This window comes from Salmo salar, chromosome 01 (assembly GCF_965601325.2).
Source record: "Salmo salar chromosome 01, fSalSal1, whole genome shotgun sequence".
Classification (NCBI taxonomy): Eukaryota; Metazoa; Chordata; class Actinopteri; order Salmoniformes; family Salmonidae; genus Salmo; species Salmo salar.
In genome coordinates this window covers 152,415,001-152,438,495 of record NC_138291.1, presented here as the reverse complement: position 1 = coordinate 152,438,495, position 23,495 = coordinate 152,415,001, and the positions used below count along the sequence as shown (strand labels likewise).

Sequence of the window (23,495 nt, the reverse complement as noted above, 5' to 3'; positions counted from 1 at the left end):
TTTTCTCAGATCTCAGATTTCTCCAATTTCTACTGATGCAGCTGTTTTAAGTCAAAGTGCTTCCTGCATAGTAGGTTGCACTGTTCTCTGGAGAACTCCGTTTAAGAACCCACCTTTATTAGAGTGCTGGTGCTTGCAGCATTTAGCACATTAGACTAGAATACTTACCTAGGATAGTCTCTTTTGCAGCATAGGATTCCTCTCATTTACTGATGAGGCTAAAACAATTAATCTCTAATGGTTCAATCCAAGAAACTATTATTGCATGGCGGAATGATATGAAATAATATGAAGAATGCAAAATGCAAGGAATTATCTGTATCCCAACAAAAGAAGAACAGTATGAGCTGGAGTATGGTCCCTAGCTATCTTTTTCTAATGCTAATTGTAGTTTGTGAGAGGGGAGAGATACTATAGTGTAAAAATAAATCCCTTTACTGACTGACTGACACGCATAGATGAGGGGCTACACGCTGGCTAGTGCTGCTGGGAAATATAGTCTAATTTGGTGATTTATTGATGATCAGCATTGTTTTATGTTATCCCATTGAGAGATTTATCACTGTATTTTCACTTAATTTATCATCTCATTTATGTCTGCCTATTATTGTTGATGAAGGGTGGGCCTAGTTTTACAGTTGATGAAGGGTGGGCCTAGTTTTACAGTTGATGAAGGGTGGGCCTAGTTTTACAGTTGATGAAGGGTGGGCCTAGTTCTACAGTTGATGAAGGGTGGGCCTAGTTTTACAGTTGATGAAGGGTGAGCCTAGTTCACAGTTGATGAAGGGCAGGCCCAGTTTTACAGTTGATGAAGGGTGGGCCTAGTTCTACAGTTGATGAAGGGTGGGCCCAGTTTTACAGTTGATGAAGGGTGGGCCTAGTTCTACAGTTGATGAAGGGTGGGCCTATTTCTACAGTTGATGAAGGGTGGGCCCAGTTTTAGAGTTGGCTATGCTTTGTGTACAATATTGTTTTTAGGATAGCTGATAGAAGCAGTTGTATAATTTTTGGGTGATTGTGAAATAATTCTGGTGAGATTGGCAAAAAAAAAAAGATGGGGGGGATAGAAACTAGGGAACGAGGTGAGAGCAAGAGTGTGAGGAAAGAGAGAGAGAGAGAGAGAGAGAGAGAGGAGCTGCATGAGCTGCCCTGACTGACACTGCTCAAAGAGATTAACTCTATTTTGTGAGTCTACACTGCAGCTCACCAACATGCCCTCTCATTGGCTCCCGCTCCGGCTTTAATCTGGGCGCCCACCATCGGCCAAGAATGAACCATTTCATCACTACAATGACTGTACTCTGGAGGTGTACAAGTGGACAAAAACAACCAATCTCAGCCACTAAGGCTGTTGCCTGGGAGATGCAATTGCTTTTCCTAGTTATTTTATTGATCATAGGGTGACTGCAATTGCTGCACACAGTGGATCAGGATTAGATTACATTTTATAGTCTGTTGTACATTTAAAACTGAGGATTGCAATTATTAGATCATGCCTAATACAGTGTCATTAATGGCACGAGGTCCACAGACCTGGTCATTTAAAGCACTGTATGGCATTCTGTTTTTCACCCAGTTGACTCAGTATGTTGGAGCATGGTGTTTGTAACATTAAAGTTGTGGGTTCAAGTCCCACTGGGACCATGTGCTCTGAATATGTGTTTACACTAGGTCAGTTTAGATACATGTATGTTCTGTTGTTATGAAGTTGTTATGTCAATCAATGAGAGGGAAACCAATGGAGTGGAAATGGTCTGATGGTTATTGGAATAAAGTGCACCATTGCTCTTTTGCTATTCCTCTCAAAGCCTCTGGCTAAGAAGCTGAAAGTCAGAGAATAACATTGTCCTCTCAGGGTTTCTACTAAGAAAGACATAGTATGTTCACATGTGCGTGCATACTTTGGAATATGTGTGTGTGTACACTAAATGTGTGTAAGTCAATGATGCTCTGCTGTAGCTGCCTGGCACGTTGCCAGTGCGGACAGGTTTGTTGACCGTGTGTGTGTTTGTGTGTACGAGTGTGTGAAAATTGAGAGTGTATGGCAGAGAGTGATTGCACTGTAAGGTGTGCCCTAACAAGGCTGGGTAGACAAGGTGAAGTGCTGTAGCTATGTCACATTCTGCTATCTCAATTTCTTTCACTCTCACTATATCACTCCCTCTTTGTCTCTCCTTGTTTATTTCTCTCTCTTCGTTTCACTGTCTTGTCATGCGCCTCTGTCTGTTTCTCTCTCCATCTGCATCTCTCCCTCTCTCTGTCTCCTGCCTGTCTCTCATTTCTCTCTCTCTACCCCCTCCCTCTCTCTGTCTCCTGCCTGTCTCTCATTTCTCTCTCTCTACCCCCTCCCTCTATCTCCCCTGCCTGTCTCTCATTTCTCTCTCTCTACCCCCCTCCCTCTATCTCTCCTGCTTGTCTCTCGCCCTCTCTTTCCTCTCCTTAGTCTGTGTTGTTGCTCTGTCTGGAGAGCTTGTGTCCTCCCGGTTTGTTGCCACGTGAGTGGGCGTATGTGAGAGGCACTGTCTCTTAGCAGAGGAAAAGTGAAGAAGGGGTGGGAAGGGGGATGGAAAGAAGGGGAAGGGGATGGGTCTCCCAGTTGGATGGGTGGACTGTCCATCATCACAGCTGCCCACAGGTGACTGGGGAGAGGAGAGGAGAGGAGAGGAGGGAGAGGAGAGGGAGAGGAGAGGAGAGGAGAGGAGAGGAGAGGAGAGGAGAGGAGAGGAGAGGAGAGGAGGGGAGGGGAGGGTGGTAGAGGGTGGAGGAGAGATGCAGGTCAGGGGTGGGGGATGGGACGATGGAATGAGTCATGCGCGTTGTTCACTCACTCCTCGACTTGGTTTTCCCCTGCAGTCACATGACAGGCTCTTCATGTGGTGAATTATTTTCAGCATTGCGACATGATGTTGTGTGCATGGGTACTATATGTACATGCATCCATCCATTCTTGCTCACTTGTGCAAGTATGTAGCATGTACAGTATGATGTGTGTGGTGGATACCCCAGGCACCATGCCTTGCCTTGAGTCATCCCTCCAGCCATAGCAGTGATGGATGGTGTTTGGGATAGAGAGGGAGATGTAGTGGTGTGGTAGCCTGGTTGCCAGTCTGTTTAGCTTTTCTTTGTGCTTTCGCACATGACATGGAGTACAAAGAGTGGAATGTTAGCTAAAGAGACTGGCAACCAGGCTAGTGGTGTGGTAATTGTGACAGGGTCTGGTTGGTTCGTGCCGGCTCAGCCTACCTGGCTAGTCCATATAGTGGCGTTTTTGGGAAAGGCGTTGTGGAGAAGGGGGAGAGGAGACCTGCAGTTTGGGCCATCTGTCCCATACAAGGTGTTACTAGAGGAGAGGAAGGTGCAGAGAGAGCCAGGCTCACACCCCAACAGGAGAGAGACAGCAGACAGGAAATTGATTTGACACAGTAGGAAATGGAACTGTTGGTGACTAGACAGTGCTGCCAATGCTTTATCTGTTTATCTCTGTTCAGGTAGTGATATGAAATTGATAATATCATTAAATGATTGTAATGACCTAGGTTAGGTGTGTGTGTGAACAGTCAGTAGCGGCCTACACACTCACAGTTTACAGGACACCATGAGATTCTATCCGAGTGCATGTCCCTACTAGACCTCTGTTGTTGATCCAAATGTGTAAGTGAATTAGCTAAGACTAGTGTGAGGTCAGCTGGTAATGTAGCAGTATACATGGAAACACCACCACCAGAAGAACTGCTGCTGTTACGTAATACAGTGTCCTCAGAATCATCCAGAAGAAAACACAGATACAATGTTCTGAGACACAGGCATGCAGATACGCACGCACACACACACACACACACACACACACACACACACATACACACTCACACACACACTCACTCACGCACACACACACACACACACACACACACACACACACACACACACACACACACACACACACACACACACACACACACACACACACACACACACACACACACACACTCAGCCACTTCAGGACCACATTGTGTACCATACCATCTGCATATTCCCAGTTTCACAGATAGCTGGAGGCAGATGAAGAGACACTCATATAGCTCCCTTTTTCTCTCCATCACTCACTCTATCTTTCTCTCTCTCTCTATCTCATGCTCGCTCTTTCTCTCCTTATTTTTCTGAGCCAGAGCTGCTAATTGAGCTGCTAATTATTTGAAGGAAGGTGAAACCCTGCTGATAAACCACGTTGATAAGAGGTTCAGAGGGAGTCTGCAATGCTAATGTGTGAAGAATGTCTTCTGAGAGCCTGTGAATCTTTTAAAGAGCTAAGCTAACATGGAATTTGTCCTAGAGGACAGAAATAGACTACAGAAAACCCCAATGAAGAAATGTTTCATCTCTCTTACCACTCCATGCCATGGAGAAGGAATGGCGAATGAATCATTTTGTGTGGAATATCCGTCCGAAGATGTGTCATTCTTAAAAATGTTCACACACTCTTTGTCTATGATATTGGTGAACACCTAGCAGAATGTAAAGGGCCGTTCTCTGCTTGCTGAAGCACCACTGTCACATGATAAGGGTGGGCTCTCAGGCTATTGGCTTTAGCTTGCGTGTGGAAACAGTAAGACCGTTCGTTTGCCCTTGTTGAACAAAGCCCTACAATTATAGTGTGAATTCTCCAGTGATTTCTCCCTTAGAGCAGGCAGAGCTGACAAACGCCAGGGGCTGACTGGCACGGCACTGACTACATTCATTCCCATCTGACAATGGAGCTGAGGAAAAGAGTGCTCCTCAGCTGTGCCGGAGCTACAGCAGAGCTCTCTCTCTCTCTCTCTCGCCTCTCGCTGTGCCCTCTTTTCTTTGCTCTCTCTCTTTCTCACCCTCTTAATCATTCTCTCCCTCTCTATCATCTTCTCCTCGAGCATATGCCTTCTGTTTCTCTCTCTTCCTCCACCTTACTGTGCTTTCTCTTTTTCTCTCCATCTCTCCATCTCTCTCTCTCTCTCTCTCCTGGCCCAGTGCCTATCAGGCCCTGCATGCTCAGTCCTCACACAGGTGCTTAAGTGGGCTACTCTCAGAAAGAGCTTTTTGCATCACATCCCAGACAGAGACTGCCAGCTGGAATAGAAAGAGGGTTCTGAAAAGCACCACAGACCATAAGCCAAGAGTCATTTACTGAAACAGCCACTCTATTTAACTGGGGGACCTGGCAGTGTGGTGGCAGGACAACAACCTCTCTCAATGTGAGCAAGATAAAGGAGCTGATCGTGAACTATAGGAAAAGGAGGGCCGAACAGGCCCCCATTAACATCGACGGGACTGAAGTGGAGTGGGTCGAGAGTTTCAAGTTCCTTGGTGTCCACATCACCAACAAACTATCATGGTCCAAACACACCAAGACAGTCGTGAAGAGGGCACGACAACACCTTTTTCCCTTCAGGAGACTGAAAAGATTTGGCATGGGTCCTCAGACCTGATGTATATAACCTCGTTATTGTTATGTACATTTCTTGTGTTACTTCTTGATTGATTAGATTTTTTTTCTTTAGTTTATTTAGTAAATATTTTATCAACTCTATTTCTTGAACTGCATTGTTGGTTAAGGGCTTGTAAGAAAGCATTTCACGGTGAGGTTGTTGTTGTTGTTCACCTGTTGTATCCGGCGCATGTGACAAATACAATTTGATTGGATTTGATTAGTCATTCCCAGACTGCTGCAATGACAGTCTGTTGATTTTCACCTTGAATTTGTCTCACAGTCCCACTTTCTATGAGCTAATGAATTAGATTGACTAATTCTGGGTGATCTGGTGGCTTTACACATCCACACATTTAGGCTAATTTAGCCTACAGTGTTTGTATCCACACAGATGGAATGTTAAGACAGGCAGTCTGAAGTGCCTTTGGCCATCTCTGATCAAAGAGCTCTTGGTTGTTTTGAAGGGAATCTTTTGTCAGTCTTTTAGTGTGCTTTAGATTTCAGAGCTGTATTGTTTCAGAGGTTCGTTACAACAGAGCTCTCAGAGAGTTGTTGACTGTCGGCCTCCATTGACCCGTCTTGTTAAGTTTGGACTCTCCAACGTGCAACAGCACAGACAATTGCCCAGAAAGAGGCAGATTTCTGGAGCTTAGAAAACCATTTTATAGTAGCCTATACAGTCTATCCTCAGAATATTTTCCCCCAATACCATTTGCATGTTCTCATTGCTTAGCATCCATGAAGCTTCTTATATTGTAGCTCTGTCTTTTATTCAACTCAAGATCCCGCTGAGCAGAAATGGGTGAACATTTGTCATGTTTCAGTGTTGTGCCCACACACAGTCACACATGTATATGTACATTAGTCATTGATTGTAACATTTTATTTTCATGACTTTGCTAGTCTGTGTCATCAATTATAATCAAAACATGCTTCGTCTTCATGCCCTCATCTGACTCATTGGTCAGGGCCCATATTCATAAAGCGTAGAGGAGAATTGCTGATTTAGAATCAGTTTTGCCTTTTAGATCATAATGAGTAAGATTCCACAGACAGGGGAGGGGCTTGGGGCTGATCCTAAATCAGCATTCCTACTCTGAGATGCTTTATGAACACAGGCCCAGGTGTTTCCATAACCATGGTTGTTTTCTTACAGCTCTCTCCTCCTGTGTGTTATAGGGATTTCCTTCCCCGTGGCTCTGGCATCGTCACCCGCCGTCCCTTGGTCCTGCAGCTGATTAACTGTCCCACAGGTAAACTCTTCTCCGTTCCCCTTTCTGTCCCACAGGTAAAGCCTTCCCCCATCCCTCCCTTCCAACAGAGGCACCTACTGATGCCAGTGGCTTGGTAGGTTTGTTATGGTAACTCTTGATTAAGCAGAGAATATCTAATAAGCAAGCTTTCAATAACAAGCTTAAGCACCCTGCGAAATAGGACAAATCATTTGTCCTCCTTTACATTTAATCCAGTCTAATGTAACCAGTTCAGAATGTGGCTTTTGGAACAGATGTATTGCATTCACTGTATAGTACAAAATATCAATACCATCTAAGGTTTATGAAGACCAAACTGTCTCAGATCCTGAATGCTCAAATAATGTTTAGCCTGCCCAAAGTCATTCATAATGATACACTTTATTTCTAAAGTGCATTCTCACACCCCCCAAAAATGAAAACAATGAATATTCTATTCATATAATAATAATTCATATTCTGTATTACCAAAATGCCAAAATGAGCTTCTTCTTATTTTCCAGTCATTACAAGGTCTGTGGCTGTCTCACAGTTTTATCAATAGTGCAATTTACATTTCCCTCCAAACTGAGAGTGATGAAAAGTGAAGAAATGACAGAACAGCTCATTTCAATTCAAATTGCCAAAAATGGTTTCCTGTTTTTGTCATTGTTACGTGCTGTCTTCTTATATGATCTTGTCATCCTCACTCGTCCTCTCCTTTCCTTTCCTCACCTTTGTTCTGTCCCCCTCTCTTAATGCAGAATATGCTGAGTTCCTTCACTGTAAGGGGAAGAAGTTCACAGACTTCGATGAGGTTCGGGGGGAGATTGAGGCGGAGACGGACCGCATCACTGGGCAGAATAAGGGCATCTCCCCTGTGCCAATCAACCTCAGGGTCTACTCCCCACATGGTGAGGTCACAGAACTACCACACTCATAAGACTTTGATCATAGGAAAGACTAGAGTAGTATAATTCTATACACAGAATTTTGTGAATCAAGTTTCCCTATTATTCAAAACTGGCAACCAAGTTTGATTGTATTGCCAGGGCCTAAAGTGAGTTTCAATCAGTTACTATTCAGGATATTATATAGTCATTTATTTTTCAAGGTTAGCATTATTCATCGGTTCTGATATCATATTTAGAAATGTTTCTGTCTCCACCTCTCACCCCTATACCCTCTCCAAACTCTCTTCCTCTCCCCTCCTCCCTCTCCCCTCTGCCCTCTCCATACTCTCTTCACCCTCCTCTCTCATCTCCCTTCACGCCTCTCTCCCCTCTCCCTTCACGCCTCTCTCCCCTCTCCCTTCACAAATCTCTCTCCTCTCCCTTCACCCCCTCTCTCCCCTCTCCCTTCACCCCTCTCTCCCCTTTCCCTTCACAAATCTCTCCCCTTTCCCTTAACCCCCTCTCTCCCCTCTCCCTTCTCTCTTCACCCTTCACCCCCTCTCTGCCCTCTCCCTTCACCCCTCTCTCCCCTCTCCCTTCTCCCTTCACCCTTCACCCCCCCTCTCCCCTCTCTTTTCACCCCCTCTTCCCTTTCCTTTCACCCCCTATCTTCCGATATTCACCTCCCCTCTCCCCTCTCCCCTCTCCCCCCTCTCTTCCCTAGTCCTGAACCTGACTCTGGTGGACTTGCCGGGGATGACCAAGGTCCCAGTAGGGGACCAGCCTGCGGACATTGAGCAGCAGATCAGAGACATGTTGTATCAGTTTGTGACCAAGGACAACTGTCTGCTGCTGGCTGTTTCCCCGGCCAACTCTGATCTGGCCAACTCAGATGCCCTGAAGATTGCCAAAGAAGTCGACCCACAAGGTGGGTTGATTGACTAGAAGTTAAAGGCAGAAACTGTAGACCTTCTGGCTCTCATCAGTGCTCTCAGTTTCATTCACCATCAAATTGTGACAGAGCAGTAGTTAGACAAGGATGCAATTTTACCTACCTACAATTGGACTTTGTTAATGTAGTGTGTGTGTGTGTGTGTGTGTGTGTGTGTGTGTGTGTGTGTGTGTGTGTGTGTGTGTGTGTGTGTGTGTGTGTGTGTGTGTGTGTGTGTGTGTGTGTGTGTGTGTGTGTGTGTGTGTGTGTGGCCTAGGTCAGAGGACCATTGGTGTGATCACCAAACTGGATCTGATGGACGAGGGTACTGATGCCCGAGAAATCCTGGAGAACAAGCTGCTGCCACTGCGAAGAGGTGAGACTAAACACACACACACACACACACACACACACACACACACACACACACACACACACACACACACACACACACACACACACACACACACACACCACACACACACACACACACACACACACACATTCTCATCCCATCTCAGTGCTTCCCTCTAGTGGTTATCTAGTTAATAATAATAATCGAACGTTGGATATAAAACGCCTTTCAACAAACCCAAGGACACAGTACAGCAAGGATAACAAGGATAAAACAATAGAATAAAAATAAATAAAAGCTACTTAGCTAGAGATAGAGCTGAGCTAAGCCGAGGGAAAAGCCAGACTGAACAGGTCGGTTTTTAGTCTGTTTTTGAAGATGGTGGTTGAGTCAGTCAGAGTTGCTGGTGGCTGGGGGAGAAAGTTCCAGAGTTTGGGGGCAGCGGTGCTGAAAGCCCGGTCCCCCATGGTACAGAGTTTTGTTTTGTAGTCCAGAGTCAGAGAAGAGGAGACAGCGGGAGAGGGTGTGTATGTGGAGGAGGTCGGAGAGGTATGAAAGGGCCAGGCCATGGAGGGCCTTGTATGTGAGGAGTAGGATCTTGATAGGTAATGTGGAATTTTACTGGGAGCCAGTGAAGGTGGTGCAGAGTGGGGGTGATGGGTCCCCAGGGTTTGGTGCATGTGAGAACCCTGGCAGTGGCGTTCCAGACGTATTGAAGCCTATCCATGGCTTTGCCGGACACACCAAATAGGACTCCAGTTGTGTTGCTCACTGCAGCAACCAGTGTTACAACCTCTCACAACTCTACAGAGAGAAATGTAGACAGAAGGAGGATGTAGAGAAACAGAGGAGGTGGGGAGCGATGGAGACGGGGAAGAGAGTGAGAGAGAAAATAAGAATTAAGGAAAGAGAGAGGGAGATGGAGGCGGATAAAAATAACATCTTGATTTTAGTGACACATCTGGAAAAAACGTCTGTTCGTTTCTTTTCTGTGCAATAAAATATATTTGTGGGAAACTCTCTAATGTAATTAGGTGACAGGCCGTTTTTCTACTGGTGCTTGGTTAGAACCCAGGCATGTAGTTCTGTCGCTGTCTTCTCAGTTTCTGTCACTCTCTCATGTCGGAAGACCTCACATGTTAAACCACTAGCATATTTACAAGGCTACTGGCGTTCAGTCCAAAAGGTTACAAGGCAAGATATCCTGTTTAACAGAGAACTGCATGAGAAAAATTAACTAAATTGGGATATGTGATCCCTGTTACCCTTGTGGCTGCCTTGCCCCCCTCCCCCAATAACCATCCCACGATAGGGAAGTGGGAGCTAAAGGTTACCCTCCACACCGCCCTCCAAACTCCCCACCCCTTCAGCCCACTACCCCAGTGTGGTAAAACAACAAAGACAAACAAACAAGAAAAACCAACACACAAAAAACTATCTATTAACAAACTTCTTTCTTTTCTTTCTTTCTTTCTCTCCACAAAACAACATTTTGCCAATCTTCGCATCCTGATCTGTCCAGTATCAGCTGACCTCTCTCCCTGCCCCAGGTTACATTGGTGTGGTGAACAGGAGTCAGAAGGATATTGATGGGAAGAAGGACATTACAGCGGCCATGGCTGCAGAGAGAAAGTTCTTCCTGACCCACCCTGGATACAGACACCTGGCTGAACGCATGGGCACCCCCTACCTACAGAAAACACTCAACCAGGTTAGTCCCCTACCTACAGAAAACACTCAACCAGGTTAGCCCCCTACCTACAGAAAACACTCAACCAGGTTAGCCCCCTACCTACAGAAAACACTCAACCAGGTTAGTCCCCTACCTACAGAAAACACTCAACCAGGTTAGCCCCCTACCTACAGAAAACACTCAACCAGGTTAGTCCCCTACCTACAGAAAACACTCAACCAGGTTAGTCCCCTAACTACAGAAAACACTCAACCAGGTTAGCCCCCTACCTACAGAAAACACTCAACCAGGTTAGCCCCCTACCTACAGAAAACACTCAACCAGGTTAGTCCCCTACCTACAGAAAACACTCAACCAGGTTAGTCCCCTAACTACAGAAAACACTCAACCAGGTTAGCCCCCTACCTACAGAAAACACTCAACCAGGTTAGTCCCCTACCTACAGAAAACACTCAACCAGGTTAGTCCCCTACCTACAGAAAACACTCAACCAGGTTAGTCCCCTACCTACAGAAAACACTCAACCAGGTTAGTCCCCTACCTACAGAAAACACTCAACCAGGTTAGTCCCCTACCTACAGAAAACACTCAACCAGGTTAGCCCCCTACCTACAGAAAACACTCAACCAGGTTAGTCCCCTACCTACAGAAAACACTCAACCAGGTTAGTCCCCTACCTACAGAAAACACTCAACCAGGTTTGTCTCCTACCTACAGAAAACACTCAACCAGGTTAGTCCCCTACCTACAGAAAACACTTAACCAGGTTAGTCTCCTACCTACAGAAAACACGCAACCAGGTTAGTCCCCTACCTACAGAAAACACTGAACCAGGTTAGTCCCCTACCTACAGAAAACACTCAACCAGGTTAGTCCCCTACCTACAGAAAACACTCAACCAGGTTAGCCCCCTACCTACAGAAAACACTCAACCAGGTTAGTCCCCCTACCTACAGAAAACACTCAACCAGGTTAGTCCCCTACCTACAGAAAACACTCAACCAGGTTAGTCCCCTACCTACAGAAAACACTCAACCAGGTTAGTCCCCTACCTACAGAAAACACTCAACCAGGTTAGTCCCCTACCTACAGAAAACACTCAACCAGGTTAGTCCCCTACCTACAGAAAACACTGAACCAGGTTAGCTCCCTACCTACAGAAAACACTCAACCAGGTTAGTCCCCTACCTACAGAAAACACTCAACCAGGTTAGCCCCCTACCTACAGAAAACACTCAACCAGGTTAGTCCCCTACCTACAGAAAACACTCAACCAGGTTAGCCCCCTACCTACAGAAAACACTCAACCAGGTTAGTCCCCTACCTACAGAAAACACTCAACCAGGTTAGTCCCCTACCTACAGAAAACACTGAACCAGGTTAGTCCCCTACCTACAGAAAACACTGAACCAGGTTAGTCCCCTCCTTACAGAAAACACTCAACCAGGTTAGCCCCCTACCTACAGAAAACACTCAACCAGGTTAGCCCCCTACCTACAGAAAACACTCAACCAGGTTAGCCCCCTACCTACAGAAAACACTCAACCAGGTTAGTCCCCCTACCTACAGAAAACACTGAACGAGGTTAGTCCCCTATCTACAGAAAACACTCAACCAGGTTAGTCCCCTACCTACAGAAAACACTCAACCAGGTTAGCCCCCTACCTACAGAAAACACTCAACCAGGTTAGTCCCCTACATACAGAAAACACTCAACCAGGTTAGTCCGATACCTACAGAAAACACTCAACCAGGTTAGTCCCCTACCTACAGAAAACACTCAACCAGGTTAGTCCCCTACCTACAGAAAACACTCAACCAGGTTAGTCCCCTACCTACAGAAAACACTCAACCAGGTTAGTCCCCTACCTACAGAAAACACTCAACCAGGTTAGCCCCCTACCTACAGAAACCACTCAACCAGGTTAGTCCCCTACCTACAGAAAACACTGAACCAGGTTAGCCCCCTACCTACAGAAAACACTCAACCAGGTTAGTCCCCTACCTACAGAAAACACTCAACCAGGTTAGCCCCCTACCTACAGAAAACACTCAACCAGGTTAGCCCCTACCTACAGAAAACACTCAACCAGGTTAGTCCCCTACCTACAGAAAACACTCAACCAGGTTAGCCCCCTACCTACAGAAAACACTCAACCAGGTTAGTCCCCTACCTACAGAAAACACTGAACTAGGTTATCCCCCTACCTACAGAAAACACTCAACCAGGTTAGTCCCCTACCTACAGAAAACACTCAACCAGGTTAGTCCCCTACCTACAGAAAACACTCAACCAGGTTAGTCCCCTACCTACAGAAAACACTCAACCAGGTTAGCCCCCTACCTACAGAAAACACTCAACCAGGTTAGTCCCATACCTACAGAAAACACTCAATCAGGTTAGTCCCCTACCTACAGAAAACACTCAACCAGGTTAGCCCCCTACCTACAGAAACCACTCAACCAGGTTAGTCCCCTACCTACAGAAAACACTGAACCAGGTTAGCCCCCTACCTACAGAAAACACTCAACCAGGTTAGCCCCCTACCTACAGAAAACACTCAACCAGGTTAGTCCCCTACCTACAGAAAACACTCAACCAGGTTAGCCCCTACCTACAGAAAACACTCAACCAGGTTAGTCCCCTACCTACAGAAAACACTCAACCAGGTTAGTCCCCTACCTACAGAAAACACTGAACTAGGTTAGCCCCCTACCTACAGAAAACACTCAACCAGGTTAGTCCCCTACTTACAGAAAACACTCAACCAGGTTAGTCCCCTACCTACAGAAAACACTCAACCAGGTTAGCCCCCTACCTACAGAAAACACTCAACCAGGTTAGCCCCCTACCTACAGAAAACACTCAACCAGGTTAGTCCCCTACCTACAGAAAACACTCAACCAGGTTAGCCCCCTACCTACAGAAAACACTCAACCAGGTTAGTCCCCTACCTACAGAAAACACTGAACTAGGTTAGCCCCCTACCTACAGAAAACACTCAACCAGGTTAGTCCCCTACCTACAGAAAACACTCAACCAGGTTAGTCCCCTACCTACAGAAAACACTCAACCAGGTTAGTCCCCTACCTACAGAAAACACTCAACCAGGTTAGCCCCCTACCTACAGAAAACACTCAACCAGGTTAGTCCCATACCTACAGAAAACACTCAATCAGGTTAGTCCCCTACCTACAGAAAACACTCAACCAGGTTAGTCCCTACCTACAGAAAACACTCAACCAGGTTAGTCCCCTACCTACAGAAAACACTCAACCAGGTTAGTCCCCTACCTACAGAAAACACTCAACCAGGTTAGCCCCCTACCTACAGAAACCACTCAACCAGGTTAGTCCCCTACCTACAGAAAACACTGAACCAGGTTAGCCCCCTACCTACAGAAAACACTCAACCAGGTTAGCCCCCTACCTACAGAAAACACTCAACCAGGTTAGTCCCCTACCTACAGAAAACACTCAACCAGGTTAGCCCCTACCTACAGAAAACACTCAACCAGGTTAGTCCCCTACCTACAGAAAACACTCAACCAGGTTAGTCCCCTACCTACAGAAAACACTCAACCAGGTTAGCCCCCTACCTATAGAAAACACTCAACCAGGTTAGTGATAGATGTGCAGATGATGATGTGCAAGTAGAGATACAGGGGTGCAAAAGAGCAAAAGGGTAAGTAATAATATGGGAATGAGGTAGTCGGGTGTGGAGTGTATTTACAGATTGGCTGTGTACAGGTACAGTGATCGGTAAGCTGCTCTGACAGCTGATGCTTAAAGTTAGAGAGGGAGATATAAGACTCCAGCTTCAGTGATGTTTGCAATTCGTTCCAGTCATTGGCAGCAGAGAACTGGAAGGAAAGGCAGACAAAGGAAGTGTTGGCTTTGGGGATGACCAGTGAGATATACCTGCTGGAGCACGTGCTACGGGTGGGTGTTGCTATGGTGACCAGTGAGCTGAAATAAGGCAGGGCTTTACCTAGCAAAATACTTATAGATGACCTGGAGCCAGTGGGTTTGGCAACGGATATGTAGTGAGGGCCAGCCAACGAGATCATACAAGTCGCAGTGGTGGGTAGTATATGGGGCTTTGGTGACAAAACAGATGGCACTTTGATAGACTACATCCAGTTTGCTGAGTAGTGTTGGGGGCTATTTTATAAAGGACATTGCCGAATTCGAGGATTGGGAGGATAGTCAGTTTTACGAGGGTATGTTTGGCAGCATGAGTGAAGAAGGCTTTGTTGTGAAATAGGAAGCTGATTCTAGATTTGTAATAACATCCACTGAAGAGTAGGTGAATGGTAGTAGTAGTCTAGGATCTGACCACTGTCATCTCTCCAGTCCCATGTTAAAACCCACCCTGACCTTTCACCCTGCAGCAACTGACCAATCACATCCGGGACACTCTGCCGGGGCTGCGGGCCAAGCTGCAAAGCCAGCTGCTGTCTATAGAGAAGGAAGTGGAGGAGTACAAGAACTTCAGACCCGATGACCCCTCCCGCAAGACCAAGGCCCTGTTGCAGTGAGTAAGGATACACACTTGCATACACACACACGTGCGCACACACACACACACACACACACACACCCACACACACCCACACAGACAGACAGACAGACAGACAGACAGACAGACAGACAGACAGACAGACAGACAGACAGACAGACACTTCATTAACTCCCTTTTCCCTGTATCTCACCCAGGATGGTGCAGCAGTTCTCAGTGGACTTTGAGAAGCGTATCGAGGGCTCTGGGGACCAGATCGACACAGCAGAGTTGTCAGGAGGAGCCAGGATCAACCGCATCTTCCACGAGCGCTTCCCCTTTGAGCTGGTCAAGGTGTGTGTACTGTAGTGTATGTGTGCGTGTCTCTTACCAGGTCCCCCTCTTTCGTAACTCTTAGTGTCCATGTAACCCCGGAATGAGACAGACAGTGCCGTGGTTTTTCTCCTGCCTCCCTTAGGACCCCAACCCAGAGACTATATGAGGAAAACATTCCTCCCTCTCTCCCCAAAACCCCTCCTTCTATCCCTCTCTCCCAGAGCCACTCAATGAATACAAGCGACCTTTGGTTCCTGTTTCTGCTGTGTGTTGGAGGTGTGTGCTCACTATTTAACGTATGTTTTCCTTTCTGTGTCTGTACAGATGGAGTTTAACGAGAAGGAGCTTCGCAAGGAGATCAGCTACGCAATCAAGAACATCCACGGCATCAGGCATGTCCCTCATCCCTATCCCTCTCTCCCTCTCTCCCCACCCCTGTCCTCGCCCGCCTGGGTCACCCATCTGGGCTAGACCAACTCTAATCGTCCTCACCCATCTAATCATGAAGACCTCTAGAAAAACTGATTGCAGTCCAGCGCCCAGCATGCTGTTGCATACTGAGGACATCAGATACAGAGGTGGAGGGATTTGTGATTAGATCTGTGACCACTGGTTGGGTGGCATCTTTCTCTCACTCTTTGCCCCGTCCGTCTGTATGTATGTCTGTCTGTGTGTGTGGTGAAGCCTCATATGCCTGTCATGTGTAACCTACCTCACTCCATCCCCGTCCTATGAAAAATTCCTGTCTTTTACCGAGGTCCAAGAGTGATATAAATCAGAATCAGACAGTGATGTCATCACTCTTCAGGAAGTGAATCTGTTGAAAGTCCCCCCTCTTAACCTCTTCACTCCCATGAGTGAAGGAAGGCTTCAAGGATAGAAAACGGTTTGAACTACGTACCAGAACACATATTCCTCCTGACTACCAATAAACCATACTTACCTTAACTATGAACAATTATTATTTCTCTAGTGTAGTTGGTGTAAGATGATGTAAAGTGAAGCCCAATTGGTTTGCTCTGAACTAAAAAAAAAAAATCGAATAAAAAACGATTTTATTAAAACTGGTGTAGACTAACATTGAAATAATTACTTACGGTCCTTTTTCAACAATGCAGGACGCAAAAAAACTATTTCAAAATATTATATACAGTTGAAGTCGGAAGTTTGCATACACCTTAGCCAAATACATTTAAACTGTTTCACAATTCTTGACATTTAATCCTAGTAAAAATCCCCTGTCTTAGGTCAGTTAGGATCACCACTTTATTTTAAGAAAGTGAAATGTCAGAAGAATAGTAGAGAGAATGATTTTATTTCAGCTTTTATTTCTTTCATCACATCCCCAGTGGGTCAGAAGTTTACATACAGTCAATTCATATTTGGTAGCATTGCCTTTGGAAGTATGCTTCGGGGTCATTGTCCATTTGGAAGACCCATTTGCGACCAAGCTTTAACTTCCTGACTGATGTCTTGAGATGTTGTGTCAATATATCCACATCATTTTCCTTCCTCATGATGCCCTCTATTTTGTGAAGTGCACCAGTCCCTCCTGCAGCAAAGCACCCCCACAACAGGATGCTGCCATCCCCGTGCTTCACAGTTGGGATGGTGTTCTTCGGCTTGCAAGATGGTCATTATGGCCAAACAGTTCCATTTTTGTTTCATCAGACCAGAGGACATTTCTCCAAAAAGTACGATCTTTGTCCCCATGTGCAGTTACAAACCGTAGTCTGGCTTTTTTATGGCGGTTTTGGAGCAGGGGCTTCTTCCTTGCTGAGCGGTATTTCAGGTTATGTCGATATGACTCATTTTGCTGTGGATATAGATACTTTTGTACCTGTTTCCTCCAGCATCTTCACAAAGTCCTTTGCTGTTGTTCTGGGATTGATTTGCACTTTTCGCACCAAAGTACATTCATTTCTAGGAGGCAGAACGTGTCTCCTTCCTGAGCGGTATGACGGCTGCGTGGTCCCATGGTGTTTATACTTGCGTACAATTGTTTGTATAGATGAACGTGGTACCTTCTGGCATTTGGAAATTGCTCCCATGGATGAACCAGACTTGTGGAGGTCTTGGCTGATTTCTTTAGATTTTCCATGATGTCAAGCAAAGAGGCACTGAGTTTGAAGGTAGGCCTTGAAATACATCCACAGGTGCACCTCCAATTGACTCAAATTATGTCAATTAGCCTATCAGAAGCTTCTAAAGCCATGACATCATTTTCTGGAATTTTCCAAGCTGTTTAAAGGCACGGTCAACTTAGTGTATGTAAACTTCTGACCCACTGGAATTGTGATACAGTGAATTATAAGTGAAATAAACTGTCTGTAAACAATTGTTGGAAAAATTACTTGTGTCATGCACAAAGTAGATGTCCTAATCGACTTGCCAAAACTATAGTTTGTTAACAAGAAATTTGTGGAGGGGTTGAAAAACGAGTTTTAATGACTCCAACCTAAGTGTAAGTAAACTTCCAACTTCAACTGTATGTATATATTTGAATAAAAACCTTTGAATGAGATGGTTTGTCCAAACTTTTGACTGGTACTGTGTATGTATATATAAATATATATATATATATACTGCTCAAAAAAATAAAGGGAACACTTAAACAACACAATGTAACTCCAAGTCAATCACAATTCTGTGAAATCAAACTGTCCACTTAGGAAGCAACACTGATTGACAATACATTTCACATGCTGTTGTGCAAATGGAATAGACAACAGGTGGAAATTATAGGCAATTAGCAAGACACCCCCAATAAAGGAGTGGTTCTGCAGGTGGTAACCACAGACCACTTCTCAGTTCCTATGCTTCCTGGCTGATGTTTTGGTCACTTTTGAATGCTGGCGGTGCTTTCACTCTAGTGGTAGCATGAGACGGAGTCTACAACCCACACAAGTGGCTCAGGTAGTGCAGCTCATCCAGGATGACACATCAATGTGAGCTGTGGCAAGAAGTTTTGCTGTGTCTGTCAGCGTAGTGTCCAGAGCATGGAGGCGCTACCAGGAGACAGGCCAGTACATCAGGAGACGTGGAGGAGGCCGTAGGAGGGCAACAACCCAGCAGCAGGACCGCTACCTCCACCTTTGTGCAAGGAGGAGCAGGAGGAGCACTGCCAGAGCCCTGCAAAATGACCTCCAGCAGGCCACAAATGTGCATGTGTCTGCTCAAACGGTCAGAAACAGACTCCATGAGGGTGGTATGAGGGCCCGACGTCCACAGGTTGGGGTTGTGCTTACAGCCCAACACCGTGCAGGACGTTTGGCATTTGCCAGAGAACACCAAGATTGGCAAATTCGCCACTGGCGCCCTGTGCTCTTCACAGATGAAAGCAGGTTCACACTGAGCACATGTGACAGACGTGACAGAGTCTGGAGACGCCGTGGAGAACGTTCTGCTGCCTGCAACATCCTCCAGCATGACCGGTTTGGCGGTGGGTCAGTCATGGTGTGGGGTGGCATTTCTTTGGGGGGCCGCACAGTCCTCCATGTGCTCACCAGAGGTAGCCTGACTGCCATTAGGTACTGAGATGAGATCCTCAGACCCCTTGTGAGACCATATGCTGGTGCGGTTGGCCCTGGGTTCCTCCTAATGCAAGACAATGCTAGACCTCATGTGGCTGGAGTGTGTCAGCAGTTCCTGCAAGAGGAAGGCATTGATGCTATGGACTGGCCCGCCCGTTCCCCAGATCTGAATCCAATTGAGCACATCTGGGACATCATGTCTCGCTCCATCCACCAACGCCACGTTGCACCACAGACTGTCCAGGAGTTGGCGGATGCTTTAGTCCCGTCCTGGGAGGAGATCCCTCAGGAGACCATCCGCCACCTCATCAGGAGCATGCCCAGGCATTGTAGGGAGGTCATACAGGCACGTGGAGGCCACACACACTACTGAGCCTCATTTTGACTTGTTTTAAGGACATTACATCAAAGTTGGATCAGCCTGTAGTGTGGTTTTCCACTTTAATTTTGAGTGTGACTCCAAATCCAGACCTCCATGGGTTGATAAATTGGATTTCCATTGATTATTTTTGTGTGATTTTGTTGTCAGCACATTCAACTATGTAAAGAAAAAAGTATTTAATAAGATTATTTCTTTCATTCAGATCTAGGATGTATTGTTTAAGTGTTCCCTTTATTTTTTTGAGCAGTATATATATATATATATACACACAGTACCATATATATACATATATATATAAAGATTTGACTTCCTTTCCTTGTTACCTTTCATTTGGGGCCAATGATCTGAAAGAAGCAGTTATTAAAATAAAAATGGCTGCAAACATATGGTTACTATGAGGATGCCCTCTACCCTATAGGTCAGTGGTTCTGAAGGAGGGGGACTGGTGAAAGGAAACCATTTAAGAGATTTGGGACACATTTTGTTGTAGTAGTGTAGGGACTCTAATAGGCATGGTGTCATCCGAGGATTGGATGACGCATGTGGGCAAAACTCTTCACATGCTGTGTAGCAATAATCATATAAGTTGTGTTCTAAGAGCTCAGTCTTTATCTGCACATTTGAGCTAGCAGAATATTTTCCTGAAACCATGATGTGATGATTTAGTTCCATTTGTAAGTCATGTTTTCTGCGTTCTGTTGTCATCTCTTTCTTTGTCTTACTGTGCATGTTTCTTCTTTATGTTGTGGGAGGGGGTCTTTTAGATTAACACTGTTCTCTCTGCCCGACCTCCCTCCCTTTCTCTCCTTTTTTTAAATTTTTCTCTCTTTTTTGGGCCTGTTACTGGGCAGAACTGGCCTCTTCACTCCGGACATGGCTTTTGAGACCATTGTGAAAAGGCAGATCGGCAAGATCAAAGAGCCCTGCCAGAAATGTGTGGACATGGTCATTTCTGAGCTAGTCAATACCGTTAGGCAGTGTACTCAGAAGGTAAACACACACGGTGGAGCGCAACACTATGGTTTCACCTCTCCCTCCAACCAAAACCTGCAGCTATGTCATCCCTGTTACCGTATCACCGTACTGTCCCGTTCTTCAGACCCTGTTGTCCCGGGTTGGGACAGTAGGGGGCGTACTGGGGTAGCGGGGGTATTGTGAGGGACTGCCTGCCTACCGCTTTGAATGGGGTGGCTGGGTGGAGTGGCCATGGCCATGTTAAAGAACTATGCTTGGTTTAGAATGGGTCTTGATGCTGCCGGGTTGCTGCTACGTGGCTGTATGTCAAGGGTTTAACTTTAGACACAGGAGTAAGGATTAAAACATTTCAACAAATATTTTTGTTATGAATATGATCAAATTAACATGAATAATTTAATTAATGGTCAAATTAACACATCTTAAGATGTTACATTTCTGTTAAGTCACAGGTGACTGAGTTAATTTTAGCAGTGGTGACATCATTTTTGATGCCCTGACTGTGTCATCAAAGTGTCACTCAGCTGTTGTCCCAGTCAGCCATGTTGGGTGACCTCAGCATCCAGACCTCCTGCTTGTGAGACCGGGTGCTGTGCACCTGCAGCAGACAGGACCCATGACAACGTGAAAGTTTGGAGGCTCATCCAAGGGCCAAGTTCAGCTAAGAGTGCCCTTGAGGGCCGCACTCAGTGGAAGAGGCCCCAGTGGTCTTAATACCAGTTAATCCATTGTGACAAGGCCCAGTTTGGAACGCGGTCTGACCACAGTGGTTCTGGGACAGTGGAATAACAAACGCTGTGGCCCTGCTCTGAGTGGTCAGCTGGGGGATCGGGGGTGGAAAGAGGGTTGAGAGGGGGTCAAGGTAGAGGGGAGGAGCAAGGTGCTTTGTCTGAAATGGTGGGTGCACAGCTGCGGTCTCAAATGGCTCATGGCTCAGAGCTGTTGACCAGTGGGGTGGTGCAGGCTGTGATCTCTCTCTCTCTCTCTGGATGGACGGATGGATGGATGGATGGATGGAGGGAGGGACAGACCTCAGCGCTAGCCTGTTTCGAACAGCTTCAAGGGAAACCAAATGTCTCACTTGCCTTTTTTTACCCTGTGTACGGTTTACCCACCTCCCCCTGACTTGTCCCTATGCCCTCTATTTCATCTGCCTTTCAGTCTGTCATCCCGCTTTTTCCCCACCTTATCTGTTTCTCCTTCTCTGTGTGGCCCTCTTGTGTTACTCTTTATTGGCATGGGAAACATATGTTAACATTGCCATAGCAAGTGAAGTAGATAATAAACAAAAGTGAGATAAACAATACAAAATAACAGTAAACATAACACTCAAGTTCCAAAAGAATAAAAACATTTGAAAATGTCGTATTATGAGCAAATAAATAAACATAAATATGGGTTGTATTTACAATGTTGTTTGTTCTTCACTGGTTGGTCTTTCCTTGTGGCAACAGGTCACAAATCTTGCTGCTGTGAGGGCACACTGTGGTATTTCACCCAGTACATATGGGAGTTTGGGTGAAATACAATGTGGCATTTCTCTCTTCTGCTTTGACCTGCTCTCTCTCCCTGTGGATTCTCTTCATCTTTTACTCCATTCCTCCATCTCGGTTTCTGTTTCTCTTTGTCTCTTTATCTTGGTTTCTCCCCCTTCTGTTTTCTATTTCTTTACTTCTCTCTCTCTCTCTCTCTCTCTCTCTCTCTCTCTTCTCTCTCCCGTCACCACCTCCTCTCTACAGGACGGGCCTGTTCACTCCTGACCTGGCCTTTGAGGCCATAGTGAAAAAGCAGATCCAAAAGCTGAAGGAACCCTCACTGAAGTGTATAGATATGGTAGTGAGCGAACTCACCTCAACCATACAAAAGTGTAGTGACAAGGTAACCAATGAACTGAGCCATGTTCGGAGTCTGGCTTGCGTCATTCTTAGAGGTAGGGATAGACCGATGGCTGGACTACAAAAAAAAGGAGGCAAAATATGTGATCTGTTTTAGATCAGCATAGTGGTTAGGGTTGTAGATACAGTGCTTTCAGAAAATATTCATCCTCCTTGATTTATTCCACATTTAGTTCTGTTACAGCCTGAATTCAAAATGAATTACATAGATTTTGGTTCTCACGCATCTACACACAATACCCCATAATGAGAAAGTGAAAACATGTTTTTTGAAATTTGTGCAAATGTTTTGAAAATCAGGTGTAGAAATATCACACCCCTTAGTCAATACTTTGTCGAAGCACCTTAAACAGTGAATACAGCTGTGAGTCTTTCTGAGTAAGTCTTTAAGAGCTGTGAGTCTTTCTGGGTAAGTCTCTAAGAGCTGTGAGTCTTTCTGGGTAAGTTTCTAAGCTGTGAGTCTTTCTGGGTAAGTCTCTAAGAGCTGTGAGTCTTTCTGGGTAAGTCTCTAAGAGCTGTGAGTCTTTCTGGGTAAGTCTCTAAGAGCTGTGAGTCTTTCTGGGTAAGTCTCTAAGAGCTTTCCACACATGGTTTGTGCAACATTTTCTCATTATTATTTTCACAATTCTTCAAGCTCTGTCAAATTGGTTGTTGATCATTGCTAGGCAACCATTTTCAGGTCTTGCCATAGATTTTCAAGCAGATTTAAGTAAAAAAATGTAACTCGGCCACTCAAGAACCTTCAATGTCTTCTTGGTAAGCAACTCCAGTGTAGATTTAGCCTTGTGTTTTAGGTTATTGTCCTGCTGAAAGGTGAATTAATCTCCCAGTGTCTGGTGGAAAGCAGACTGAACCAGGTTTTCCTCTAGGATTTTGCCAGTGCTTAGCTCAATTCCGTTTATTTTTTATCCTGAAAAACTCCCCAGTCCTTAACGATTCAAAGCGTACCCATAACATGATGCAGCCACCAATTTATTCTTGAAAATATGGAGAGTGGTACTCTCCATATTTAATGTGTGGTATTGAATTTGCCCCAAACATAACACTTTGTATTCAGTACAAAAAGTTTATTGCTTTACCACATGTTTTGCAGTATTACTTTAGTGCCTTGTTGCAAACAGGATGCATGTTTTGGAATATTTTTACTCTGTACAGGCTTACTTCTTTCCACTTTGTCAATTAGGTTAGTATTGTGGAGTAATTACAATGTTGTTGATCCCTCCTCAGTTTTCTCCTATCACAGCCATTAAACTCCGCAACTGTTTTAAAGTCACCATTGGCCTCATGGTGAAATCCCTGAGCGGTTTG

The 23,495-nt window shown here is 45.5% G+C and overlaps 1 protein-coding gene across 9 annotated transcripts in view; it reads left to right on the top strand.

Moving 5' to 3' along the window:
• The window catches only part of LOC106567059 (dynamin-1), an 84,020-nt gene that overhangs the window by 11,738 nt on the left and 48,787 nt on the right, over positions 1-23,495 (top strand). For 6 of the 9 annotated variants that reach the window (XM_014135924.3, XM_082955362.1, XM_082955361.1 and 3 more), the window contains exons 2-10: positions 6,641-6,714; positions 7,458-7,607; positions 8,311-8,514; positions 8,795-8,893; positions 10,423-10,583; positions 14,960-15,102; positions 15,285-15,420; positions 15,727-15,794; positions 20,169-20,307. In XM_014135924.3, the coding sequence (XP_013991399.1) occupies positions 6,641-6,714; positions 7,458-7,607; positions 8,311-8,514; positions 8,795-8,893; positions 10,423-10,583; positions 14,960-15,102; positions 15,285-15,420; positions 15,727-15,794; positions 20,169-20,307 (1,174 nt within the window). Of the gene's footprint in view, positions 1-6,640; positions 6,715-7,457; positions 7,608-8,310; positions 8,515-8,794; positions 8,894-10,422; positions 10,584-14,959; positions 15,103-15,284; positions 15,421-15,726; positions 15,795-20,168; positions 20,308-22,031; positions 22,171-23,495 lie in introns of all 9 variants that reach the window. The other 3 variants (XM_082955360.1, XM_082955367.1, XM_082955366.1) reach the window with 1 other exon arrangement.